Here is a 14,045-nt window from a genome sequence, read left to right as displayed (position 1 = left end):
AAGATATATATATATATATATATATATATATATATATATATATATATATATATATATTATAGTTTGAAGAGAGGTAGCAAGGTTAAGTAGTTAATAAGGAAAAATGAAAAATGAAAGGGACAATAACTGAGAGACCAAAAGTACAAACTAGGAGAGTCAGGAAGGAATAAGATCAAAGGTGCAAATTGAAGAGTTGGCCCCGGAAAGTTATGCTTTTGGCTTATATTAAGCTGAAAGTCAACCAATAGGGGGCAGTTAGGTGGCTCACTGGGTTTAGAGACAGGGAGATCCTGGGTTCAAATCTAGCCTCAGATATTTCCTAGCTGAGTAACTCTGGGTAAGTCACTTAAACCCTATTGCCTAGCCTTTACTATTCTTCTGCCTTGGAATTAATACACAATTGATTCTCAAACAGAAGGTAAGGGTTCTAGAGAAAAATAATTGAAGTCAACTGATAACCTTCAGTCTTCTCTATATGTTCTATTGAGATAGGTCTTATCCCATCTAGTATGTGGTTGATTTTTTTTTAACTTGAGTCCTTGATATTTTTTCCTATTAAAAGTTGATTTTGTTAGTTTAATAGCGAATTACTTTTATAAATAGTACTATACAGTTTCAAGGTGCTTTCAGACTCATTATTTCATGTAATCTTTATAATAACCATATGGTGAATTTTCATTTTGCATATGGGAAAACAGACTAAGAGGACTTAAGTTAGTTAACTAGATTCATATACCTGCACTCACCAAGAACAGAGCTGGAAGTCTAACCCACATCTTCTGACCTTCTCATGATTATTCCTGTTGTGCTGTAGTGCTTTGTGTCCTCTGATTTGATCAGTATTCCTTCATCCTAAAGTGTTAAACATCATAAAAGTATTGAACATGACAGAGCTATATGGAATTCCAATAGAAATCTCCCTCCAGATCAACATCCCTACAGAAACCAATAGTTTGTTAGGGGAAGGGGGTGTCCACTCCCATTTTGAGAGTACTCCGTGGGTCCTCACTCCTAAAACTCTACCTCATAAGCTTACCTTTAAAGGTACATTTACCATTAAGTATTACACAATAGATACAATTAGCTCAAAGCAAAGCTATTTAACAAGATGGCATAAAAAACAGTAGCAACAAAACATTTCCTGCATAAAAGTGAAACATATTTTCCCACAAGTAACCATAGCATTGGTGGGAAACGCAGGTACAGAATATTCTCATAGCAGGGCACATATACAGAGAATACACATGACCAAGGCAACTCACATTTTTAATACTGTAGCTCCTGAAATAGGGAAATGATAAGACAGGAATACTTGGTATGACAGTTACACACTTAATTTAGCCAGGGAAACCAATTAAATATTTGTGAGTCCTTTGGAGTTATAATGAGACAGTAGGAAGCAACATAAAAGGATTTTAATAATAAAATAAGGTAGGGCAAGTGGGAAATGGGTCAAACTACTCTTAACAGCTAGAGGAGGAAAGATACAGGGGTTTAGGTGGTCCAGGAAATCAGGGCAGGGGAGATAATACTTACACTACACTATACTAGACTAAGTGCAAGCTTGACAAGGTTTGGGGGATCTCACTGCTTGCTCCAACAATGTTCTCTGCTGACCCAGGGTCCAGGTGTTGATACAGTCCACTACCTCCACGGGGTCACTCCAATAAGCTGTCACAGATCTGGAAGTCCACCCTCCAAAGCTGCTGATCCAGACCTATTTTGTAGTTCCTCAAGTGGGGTTTCTTCAGTGAGATCAGGGCACAAGCTCCTCCACCAGTGACAAACCTCCCAACTGTCCCAGAGTTCAAAATTTCTGTGCCCTTTCTGCCACATTCCAAAAGCCCTTAGAATGTTCAAATCAAGCTTGCATTTTCAAATATACTTTTCTAAATTTTACACTTATCTACCTTACCTTACTCCTTATTACAGTTCCCCCCCCCTTTGCACAAAGCCAAAATATGTTTCACACAGTATTTTGGTATTTGTGCACTATGGACTAACTTAAAATTCTAACCCAAAATAACAGACAACCTATACTATCTCTTTCTTATCCTATCTATCACTCTATGCTACTCTAGGGATTTTAACAAGGAAAGGTAAAGGGATAAATACATTGAACAGTTACATAGTTCAAAGTACAGAATACCAAGTATTAAAACAAAATTTGCAACAAAGTCAACAGCAAAATTAAAACATCAACACAAAATCCAAAACAAACATCAAACACAACTCCTATTCTAATACAGAAATATTCTACTAACTAATAAATGCAAACAAGTTTGGAAAATACATTTTTAACCCAACATTGCATAAGTTTTTATATCAAAATTACAACAAAACATCAAACACACTTATGCAAATTGCATTTAAATGTCTGCAACTCAATATTAAATTATTCATAGAATTTACATTTATATATATGATACAGACACAATATATACATATCAAATATGCAAATGTACACCTTTTACATATATATAATACGCTATAATACAATATACACATCCTATTTACACTTATTTATACATCTTTTTACATTATTTTGTTATATGTGATCTGTAGTATATGTTCTTCATGTAATGCAATTTTGTTATGTTTGTTGTATCTGCACTGTAATGTACATTAGTACCTCATTTTAACCTCTAATCTAATATTATTCCTACTTCACTAAACTATTTTAAACTATCTTTAAGTTATTAGTATATTAGTCTAACTAAATCTACCTAAATAACTAGCTAATCTTTGTTAGTAACTATGCATTGTTAGTACTTACTTATCCTATAGCTAATTCTGATTTTGTTAGTATTTATACATTGTTTTATTCCACAAGGAATACAATGTATCCTAACATGTTTGCGTGGAATGTATCTGATTTATTATGTTGTTACTTTGCTATATTCTGTTGCAACATGCTACTGTTGGATGTATGATAACCTACCAAACTTCAGATCTTCTTCAGATTCCCTTTCCTTCTATGAAGGCCTCTGAAGAAATCCTCTCATCTCTGTTTCTCCTCTTCTGCTGTTCTCCTTTTCCTTTTTCTCCATTGAAGTTCTTGATAGTATTATGTGCAATGTTGGATGCAGATGAATATGTAGTGTAGTCATACTATTTACATTACCAAAAATCCTTTCAAACCACTTAATCCAAATTGTTCATGATTAATCCTCTTCTTTAAGAAAATCCTTGAAAATAAAGTTTTTATCAGTTCATTTCATAAGTTCATCAGTCTTAAGACAATGTCCATAATATCCTGAATCCTCTTCATACATCCATGTCCTCTTTTATCCGAACATCCTCTTTCACTGGAATGGTCCTCTCCTTACTGAACTTTCTGACTGTAGACTCTAATTAACTGAAGATCTCAATTTACACAATTTCTTCTTCATTAGTAACAATTTCTACATTTTCATTATCTATACTATGTGCTAATTTAATATAAGAACAATATACCATGAATCTCTACCTAATACTTTTACAGAATATGGTGAAACTAATACAACTGTATAAGGACCTACCCAATTTTGTTCAGTTGCCGAAGTTTTGGCAAAATTTTCACATAGACCATATCACCTGGTTGAAAATTATGAAGAGAATAATCCAATGGACCAGATTGAATTAATACTTCCATGTCTTTTAATTCTCTTAGCCTCTGCTGTAAAGCACTTAAATATGAAGCAATTTGGCAATCACCTCCTAAGAGTGATGCATAAACAGCCTTACAAGCCTTTGCTTGTAATGGAGCATGTCCAAAGAGCATCTCATACAATGATATATGTAGATCTGCTCTTGGCCTTGTACGTAGGTAAAACAAAGATATGGGAAGAATATTTTAGATGAATTTCGGCACAGAGTTTCCCAACCATAGTCTTGAGTTCCCTATTCATATGCTCCACCTAACCTGAACTTTGTGGATGATGTTATTGAGAAATGAGTAAATCTTTGAATCTTTAGGTTAAAAGGAGTGATAAGGGTGAGATAGGTATTAGGAAGAGGAATGAAAGGGGTGGCTGAATGTAGGGAAGGAATGAATGAGGTGGTATATTGAATGGTGAGGGAATAGGTGGGGTATACAGAAGAGGCAGCTTAAGACAGGCTAGATACTGAGGCTAGAGACAGGAGATACTGGGGAGATATAGGCAGGATCCATCAAGGTGAGGAAAGTATCTCTATAGATACAAAGGAGTTGGGCCAGTCAGAAATGTTTAAATCTGCCTTGAGGGCTTCTCATGTTAGTTTCTAAAGTCCCTTGAGGGATGAGTCAAAGGGTTCCTCCCTGCCAGTGAAACTGATGGCAGGAGGAAGTCTCAGGTAAGACTTCCTGCCAAGATGGATGCCCGCAGTACCCTCAAGAAATAAAAGAAAATAACTCCTTCCCCCTTCAGCCCTTGCCTCAATCTTCGACACAATGACTCACCAGAGGGTTTGAGTAGGTAACAAAGTGAATTTATTAATATCAGGTTTAATCAGAAGTAGAGAGGGGTTTAGGGTTTTGTAACAGCCACTAGGGAGAAAGCTGCCAGTGGGGGAAGGGTCACAGGAGGGTTAGACTGAGAGAGAGCCTGCTCTCCCAGTCAGGAAGATTCGGTTGCCTTAAAATAAAGAATTTACTAGATCAAAAAAGGGATAGCTTGATTTAAGGATGTTCTACTTGCCTACAGAAAACTAAAGCCCACAAAGTCTAAACCAAACCCAGAACCACCCTTCCTCCCAGAGCCCAGAGGGAAATTCAGGGAAAATAATAGGGGTATAATATGAAGAGGTCAGGGAGAAGTCCAGAGAAATCAACTGGGTTCAGATTGTCCAGAGACAAAATCACAGGCCAAGGCAAAGCCAAAAGCAGAGCCTCAGTTGGAACATCAGCTCTCTTCAAGCCTCAGATTCCAACTGAACTTTTGTGAACATTCTAAGAATTCTAACTGCCAGGAAGTTTACAGTTGACTCTTGCAAGAGCAAAAGCCTCTGTTGCATCCTTGCATTACAGTGATAAGGAACATGATATTTAGGTGTTATTCCTAGATTCTCATAGACTCTTCTAAGAATATCCTGACTGAAATGAGATCCCTTATCTGAATCTATGGTTAATGGTACACCGATTTCCTTGAGTAACACTTTCATCACAAAGCTTGCTGTGTTGGTATTTGCAGGTCACTTAGTTTATCAACTATCACAAGACAATCTTCCAGCTTTAGGCATACAGATATAATCAGTCTGTAAACTCTCAAATATGCTAAAGGTCTACCACCCAAACCTTTCTTTCTGAATGCACTTTAATTGAACTTTTGGCAGATGGAACAACTATTACAGATCTTATTTGCAACAGTACTTATTCCAGGAGCAACCCATCGTCTCTTGATGGAATCTACAACAGCTTGTGTACTAAAATGACCTTTTGTGTGGATGGCTTGACACTAATAAGTATACAAGTCTTTTGGTAACAATGGTCTTCCTGTATTAGTAATCCATATCCCATGTTCTTTCCTAGCTCCAAATTTATACTTCCATTTCTGGATATCTGAGTCTACATAAGCTTTTTCTAGATCATCAGAATCAATAGGTGTTCAATTCATTACATAAATTGGAGCGTTCTGAGCAGCATACTTAGCAGTGATATCAGCCCTACAATTAATTACCTTTAGAGACTAAATCTCGACCACTAGTATGACTCCAGCAATAGATTACTGCCAGCTGTTTTGGCTTTTGGATTGCCTCCAACAACTCAGTTATTATTCCTGCATGAGTTATTGGTTTTAAAACCTCATTATTTCCAGATCTTTACTGTTGCATGGCAAACAGAATGCATATTGAGAGTCTGTGTAAATATTTACACTTTTCCCTTCAGCTAGAAGACAGGCTTGCTTCATTGCCACTAATTCTGTATTCTGTGCACTAAGATTACTAGGTAATGAGCCATACCACAGTGTCTCAAATTCTGTAACAACTGCAGCTCCAGTACATCTGATTCCATTACATGAATATGATGATCCATCTGTGAATAATACCAAGTCTGGATTTTCGATTGAAGTGTCTTTTAAATCCATCCTAGGCATATCCACAAGATCTACTGCCTCAACACATTCATATAATGGTTCACCATTCTTAGGTAAATCAGGAAGAAGAGTAGCTAGATTGAGTATGCTACATCTCTTCAACTGGATGTTCTTACTACCTAAGAGAATAATTTCATACTTAGATATTTGTTGGTCGGAATATGCTTGAGTACGAAATTTCCTCATTAGTGCTTCTTTTTTATGTGAACAATAAACCATTAAAGGACATCCCAAAACCAGATCAGCTGACTTCTGGACTAACACAGCTGCTACTGTTACCCCCTTAGGGTACTGTACCTGCAGCTATTGGATCTAATTAACAGCTGTAGTATCCAATTGGATGATAACTTTGTCCTAGAGTCTCTGTCAGCATACCAGAGCTATACCTTTTGTTTTGTTGACATATAGCTGAAAAGGTTTCTCATAATCTGGGATTCCTAATGCAGGGGCAGATAAAATTGCTTCTTTCAGCTTATCAAGGCTAAGCAATGTTCAGGCTTTAGTTTCAGAGGTTCTGGTTCTATATTCCTGGTCAGATCTGTCAAGTGCTTAGTGATCTCACTATATCCAGGAATCCACTGTCTACAGAAAGCTCAGGAATCTGATCTCTCTGCTCAGGCCCATGGAGGGCAAAGTCTGAAGGAGTTTGAATATCTCTGGAATTCAACCATTTGACTTGGGGCACTGCCATTGACTCTGTCCCTCACTTTCCTATTCTGTAAAATGAATATGATGATGCACACACTAACTCCATCACAGGGTAAAAGCACTGAATTAACTGGACAGTGTTAGATATGCATGATCCAGAGCATATGTATGATGGAAGGAGGCCTAGATTTTTAATCAAGCCACCTCCAGCCATGGAAGCAAAACTTGGGAGGAACTCTAGGCCAGCCACATAGGGGACTTTAAGTTATGTTGTGGCAAAAAGTGAGCAAGAAAGGATGAGGACTGCTGCCCGGAGGGAATATAACCTTAACAGAAAATAGAAGGAAACTTACCGGGTGGCCACAGGGAAGATCATTTACTAAAATTGTGTCTTAACTTTACTTCTGGGCAATAATAACTTGCACTACCTGTCTTACAAGATTGTCCTGAGAAAAGTACATGTGTGACGCTTAAACATTATGTACTTGTGAACTCCTGGCCTTTTAATCATTGTTTGTCATTGGTTATATGCCCTTTCTCCTGTCTTTCATACATAGCCTTTTTAAATTGGAGTTTATTGAAAGATTTTCTCCATAGCCACAGTCATCATTTCTTTGAAGCTCTTCCCTTTCTTCATTGGCATCCTTGGTTACTATGTTGTCAGAATTTTACCTTCTTGGACTTTCTTCCCTTTCAGGATTTCCAGCTATGGAATCAAACTTTCGGAAATCTGCTTTTCCTTCAGGATTACTTTTATCCAATCAAAATATGTATTACGTTTAGAGGAAACTTTTTTTTTTTTGGCTGACATTCTAATGTTATTTAAAACCACATTAAGTTCCTGACCCATTAAATTAACAATTTTTAACTTAATGGTTCTCTTCGGTTTTGTGCCAATTGGTCTGAGGAATACGAAGGTGCTGAGACCTTTGTTTATGCATAACCAAATTGAATGTGACAAATGGGCGTCTTGTAGGTGCCTAAGAAGCAAAGCAGTTCATGCATCAAGTGACTTCATATTTTGTCCACTCGGTTCTTAAACCACCCTTTCTCTAGTCCTTGATTTTCTTTTCTTTTCTTTTTTTTTTTTTTCAAATAAAAACAGTCTTCAATTTAGTATTTACTGAGTGCCTATTATGAGACAAACACTATGCTATATGCCAAAAGCAGTGTGAAAATGAATGGGACACAGTCTTAATCCTCAAGGAAAGACTTTATATTCTGGTTTTAAAGAAAAAAGAAACTTTACCTATACCAACATATTGATTAGAAGGTACTTAGAATCCTAGGGCCCAAAAGGACCTTGCTTATTCATCTCAAATCTAGCCTTCTCCAAGCTTCCTGACTCAAAGCAGAATCCTCAGGAGAAAACAAATGGAGCCTAAGGAGATGTGTAACAAGTTAGTGAATCAGCAAACATTTATTTAGCACCTTCTCTATGGCAGGCACTATGCAAAGTGCTGGGATTACAAAAAAAAGGCAAAGGACACCTCATGACTGAAGAGCTCATAGCCTAATGAGGAAAAACAGAAAACCTCTTATTAGCTCCACTGCATCCTGCTTCTTTGTGGGATCTAAACAAAAGAGATCACAAGAACTGAGGACCAGGACCTGCCCTTGCTTTTAGGCAGAACCATTCTTGAAGTCTCCCTAGTTAATTTTTTTTTATTATTAAAAAGTCTTTAGAAGACCAAGATTATTAATTCTTCAACTCCTTCAAGAAAGTAACTTGGGGACACAGATTGCCTTGGTCACTTAGTGGTCAGTCGTTAAGAGTTGCTGTAACTGAGAAGCTTATCTCCCTGGCAATGAGCTAGGGTGGCCCTCAGACAAAAGAAAATTTTGGGGGGCAGCTAAGTGGCTCAGTGGATTGAAAGTCAGGCCCAAGTTCATATATGGTCTCAAACACTTCCCCAGCTGTGTGACCCTGGTCAAGTCATTTAACCCCCATTGCCTAGCCCTTACCACTCTTCTGCCTTGGAACCAATACACAATATTGATTCTAAGATGGAAGGTAAGGGTTTAAAAAAACAGAAAGAAAGTCTCTTATCAAGCCCATCTTCAAAGCCTTTCTAGATTCTAGAACCTGCCACAGTTTACATTCCAGTGGCTGAGCCATTAGAAATCTGGGCTCACCTCCACAGTCCCCCTGAGGCATTGGAGAGGAACTTGAGTGGGAACTCTTTGATATAACTTAGGTTATTAACATTAACATTAGAACAAAAGAGACTGTTGAATCCAACCCCTTCATTTTCCACATAAGGAAACTGAAAACTAGAGGTTAATTGACTTGCCTGGGGTCACACAGTTAGTAAGAATCTAAGGTGGGATTTGAACACCCACCCTACCTTGACTCCAAATCCAGTTATCTTTGGTCCACCATTCTATCATGCTGATCTCATAAGGAAAATCAACAGGTGTAGTTTGTTGTTCATGACCCCATGGACCCTTACACATCACACCCTTCTCTCCTCCGCTGTCTTCTGAAGTCTGTCCAAGCTCCTGTCTGTTGTTTCCGTGGCACTATTCCTCTCCTCTTCTGCCATCCCCTTTTTGCCTTCATCTTTCCCAGCTTCAGAGTCTATTTTCTAATTATGCAGCAAAGCATTTAAGTTTACTTCAGCATTAGTCCTGCCAGTGAATAGTCTGAAAAAAGGTACAATTGCATTGGGTTCATTTGTTTTAAAATGTGGTTTAGTAAGGGAAAGGCTCCAGTTGCTTACGAATGTTTCAGAGCACCATTTGTTGAACTACTGATGGATATCTCTGTTACAGCCAGAAGATTCCTGAAATGCCTGCCGACATAGTAGGTGCCCTTCTCTTTCTGGAGGATTACGTTCGTTACACAAAGCTGCCGAGGAGGGTAAGAGAACGTGCCTGGGTGGTGAGGGCAACAGCTGGGCCCAGAGCCATGAGGACAGACTGCAACCTACAGGGCAGGCTTGGAGCCCGTCTCTAGGCAGCCACCATTAGATTTCCTGCAGCCAGGATGGTGGAGTCCACTTCTATATGCCCAGGGTTGTGGCCTGCTGTCAAGGAGGAGCACACCACCCTATCCCTCCTGGAGGGTCTTCCCTCTTCATCCTCCTTGTCCTCCTCCCAGCAGGGGAGCCCCCAACTTTGCATACAGAGATCCAGAGCAGTTGTGAAGGGTTGTCAGGCTTTCCTGCTGTGTGAGGTGCACAGACATACAGATATATAAACAACACGCATGGAGGCATGTTCTGTGCAGTGCACACACCCACGCACGGGGCAGTCCCTGGGCCTTTTGAAATTCATAAACATGTTGGACTGGCTCTGCGTCATTGTGATTTTATTTCAGAACCAGAATCTCAAAGGTCTGGAAAACACTGTCGCAGAAATTTACCCACCGCCTCAATTTAAACAATTTAGATAAATAAAATCAAAAGCCAAATTTCTCCAAGTCAAGGTAGAATTTTAGAGTTTATTGGAAGAGGGCCAAGTCCTCCGGACGCTGCGGGCCAATTACAGATTTAGAAACCAGCAGTCGGCAAAGGCTCAGCAGCAGAGACGTGGTTTTTATACCAAGACAATGACAAAGTGAATATTTCCAAACAAGGATGATGACTAAAAGCACAAGACATAACTCTTTTAGAAACTGTTACCCAACTACAAAGCTGATTGGTTAGTTCATATAGGAAAACCTATATTAGTCTTAAGATCAAATCACAAGACAATACCCTTATTAAGAAATACTGATGACCATTATCTCAGGGCTCATCTGATCAGTTGAGCAGATGGTTATTTCCAAATAGAAGAGGGGGAGCATTCTTGCACCATATCAGGACATGATGCAGCATTCCAGGACCTGGAACTCAAATGGTCAGCATCTTATGTGTAAAAAGAGTGGGGCACCAGGGATGTAAATGTGTCCTAATGGTTTGTGGGTACCCACACTGGGTTGAAGGAGAGACAGAACCAGCCAGGATAGGGAAGCCAAGAATCAAGAATGGCAGTTAGCCCCAATTGTCACTCTGCTCAATCTAGGCCAGGGTCTTTGGAACCAGCAGGCAAGGTAAAGGGTTTTAACAGTTTTAATTATGATTTACTAATAAAGGTGGGATAGGGGATTCTACACTTAAAACCCTAAAGGGCAAATCACAGGGGCAAGGGGAGGACTTGTTTACTCTAACTCTAATTAACCTAGGCCAGGTAGGGCTCAAAGGAACAGTTCTGGAGTCACTGGGAAGGCTGCTTCAAACCTGGTTCCAGCCAGGTTTGACCAACAGTTAAAGGTCCTGAGGGTGGCTTTGAGGGTTCTCACAGTAATCCACAGATGATCACAGGATGCCAAAAGCCAAGGTGGTCCAAGGTATCCAAGTAAAGAGAGTGTGCTTGAGATGCCATTCACCAGATCCCAAACCCCTCCTCCACTTGGTGCAGCTCTGCAGGTCTTGTCCACTTGCTGAAAGCCACCACCACTCAGGATCCCAGGGAAATCAGGATGCAGGATGTCCTTAACTCTGAGATCTCCCAGGGCTAGCCACAGTTTGTGCCAACCACTAATGGAATCTCTCTCAGAGCACAAGTCCTACTTCCTGCTCCTTCATTCCATCTTGGAATCCTCCAGCCCTTCCTGTTAGGTCCATATAAACTATATATAACTAATCTTCCTCACAACATATGATAGAAGGGATATATGACTTAGGGAGGGGTTGGAAACTCCCTTAGAAGCAGTTTTATGCTTTAGTTAGAGATCCTTATAAAATCATGAATTCTACTCATTGTAATTAAGATTATAATGGAATTATACTAATTACTTTAGAATCACAGTGTTGATTAGGTTTAAAATTATATCATTTAAATCAAGTATAAGAGGGTAGGGGTCTTTCTTCTGACAACTGGTTCCTTGAGCAAGGCCCTGGGTTCTTAATGCTTGATTGAAAGGTCAAGAACCGTGCCTGTTCTTTCCAGATTGTCTCAGGCCCGACATGTCCTTGGGCAGGGCCTGCTCTCAGGAAATCTGTTAAGTGTGTTCTCAGCGCCATCTCTTCTGGTGAACTCGGACCCAGGCCCGGGTCTTGTCTGCCCTGGGCCATGCCTGCCCTCTGAGCCTCTCCCTTATCCCCGTGAAGGTGAGAGAGATCCGTACAATCTTACCACGAGAGGCTGAACGGCTCTCAGGGTCTTGAACTCTTACCTGCGGCTCCCACAAGGGCCGTGATTAGAGCCAGAAGCTGCTACGAGAAGTCACAGCAGGACCCAGAGCCCCAGGGGGGGATGTGGGGGAGAACCCCAGATGAGGTCACAGACGAGGTGCTCTTAGCTGCTGCTGAGGCAAACATTTGTGGTTTTTCAGTCATGTCCAGCTCTTCATAACCTCATCTGGGGTTTCCTTGGCAGATACTGGCCTGCTTTGCCATCTTCTTTTCCAGCTCATTTTATAGGCGAGGAAACTGAGGCAGATAGGGATAAATGACTTGCCTAGGGTCACACAGCTAGGAAGTATCTGAGGCCAGATTTGAGCTTGAGTCTTCCCAACTGCAGGCCCAGCATTCAGTCCCACACAGAGTTTCTTGGCCACCTGAGGCAAACATAGTGGTCTTATTAGTGACAGAACCCCAAAAATATTTGCAGAGATTCTCCTCTGTGCTATGTTTATCTTAGTCTAACAAGAATTACAATTTCATTACCTTGGATATCCCTTAAACAGGGAAAATATTATGGGCACTTATGTGGACCATTTGGGTTTACTCGGAGTTTAATTACATAATAAATATCTAATTCTGCTTTCTGGGTTTTAGGTTGCCGAAGCACACGTGCCTAATTTCATTTTTGATGAGTTCAGAACAGTCTTGTGACTTTTTTTAAATAATAAAAGGAACATCCTTGTAAGTCTCCCGTCATCATTGCATTTGGAATACAGGATCAAAATTCAATAAATCATCTACCTGCCTTTTTTTTCCCTTCAACATGTGGGAAACACCAAAGTCTGAACAAGATGGATCCCACAGCATTAATTAATGTCATTATCATTGTTTAATCATGATACTATATGCAATTTATATCATGTAAACGCAGAACACTTTTGTACTGCATATTATAAATGCTGAATATAATTAATTGCTATGGACAAAAACATTTAGTTTTATGTTCTAAAGAGCTATTTGTGCAATCTTGACTTTTCTATTTCATTAAACAGTACAAGTACCAAAAATATTTGTTGTGTTTTTAAAGTATTCAAAATAACTTATTCCCTGTAGAAATCCTCGTGCTGCAAAGAACATGATCAATTTGAGGTGGCTCATGTATCACATAACACCAGCTCACCCTGTGCTTTTGCATCCTAGAGTCTGTTGTTTTTTTAACCCTTACTTTCTGTCCTCGTTAAGTCCTCTAAGATGGAAGGGCGAAGGCTAGACAAAAGGGATCAGGGCCACACCGTGAGTAAGGAAGGGTGTGAGGCTGGATTTGGACTCAGGTCATCCTAAGTCCAGACTCGGCACTCTACCCACTGCACCATCTCTGTAGCTACAGCACAGTGATCATAGAACGCCTTTCTTTGGGCCCCAGACCTAGGATTTCATTGGCACAGGGAGCTCCCTGACGAAGACACTTCCACCAAAGCACGTCATCGCGATGTCACACAGCCCGAGTATGTCAGACTAGAACTTGATCCCAGCTCTTCCCAAACCCAAAGCCTAATTGAGAGCCGCCGTCCCACCCTGGCTCTCGCAGACCATTCGGATGGGTAGAACACGGCGCATACGTGGTAGCCGCACAATGATTCCGGGACCACTTCCTGGAGCAGTCCTGGAGCCGGATAGGATATCAGACGGCAGAGGCACCTTTTTTTTTTTTTTTTTTTTTTTTTTTTTTTTTTTTTTTAACATTTATTAATATTCATTTTTAACATGGTTACATGATTCATGCTCCACCTTTCCCCTTCAACCCCCCCCCCGCACCCCCCCACCCCTTGGCCGCTGCGCGTTTCCACTAGTTTTGTCATGTGTCCTTGAACAAGACCAATTTCCAAGTTGTTGGTAGTTGCATTGGTGTGGTAGTTTCGAGTCTACACCCTCAGTCATGTCCACCCTGACCCATGCGTTCAAGCAGTTGTTTTTCTTATATGTTTCCTCTCCTGCAGTCCTTCCTCTGAATGTGGGTAGCATCTTTACCAAAAATCCCTCAGAATTGTCCTGGGTCATTGTATTGCTGCTGGTACAGAGGTCCATTACATTCAATTTTACCACAGTATATCAGTCTCTGTGTACAATGTTCTTCTGGCTCTGCTCCTTTCGCTCTGCATCAGTTCCCGGAGGTCTCTCCAGTTCACCTGGAACTCCTCCAGTTTATTATTCCTTTTAGCACAATAGTATTCCA

At 40.1% G+C, this 14,045-nt stretch overlaps 1 protein-coding gene across 1 annotated transcript in view; it reads left to right on the top strand.

Annotated features, from left to right (window-relative positions):
* Positions 1-12,868, top strand: part of WASHC5 (WASH complex subunit 5) — a 92,548-nt gene extending 79,680 nt beyond the window's left edge. Inside the window, exons 27-28 of the mRNA XM_044669141.1 lie at positions 9,477-9,564; positions 12,467-12,868. Coding sequence (XP_044525076.1) covers positions 9,477-9,564; positions 12,467-12,523 — 145 coding nt within the window. The 3' untranslated portion in view covers positions 12,524-12,868. The remainder of the gene's footprint in view (positions 1-9,476; positions 9,565-12,466) is intronic.
* Positions 12,869-14,045: the final 1,177 nt, after the last annotated feature.

The sequence above is a fragment of the Gracilinanus agilis genome, chromosome 1 (genome assembly GCF_016433145.1).
Source record: "Gracilinanus agilis isolate LMUSP501 chromosome 1, AgileGrace, whole genome shotgun sequence".
Classification (NCBI taxonomy): Eukaryota; Metazoa; Chordata; class Mammalia; order Didelphimorphia; family Didelphidae; genus Gracilinanus; species Gracilinanus agilis.
This window is presented reverse-complemented; position numbering and strand designations above follow the sequence as displayed.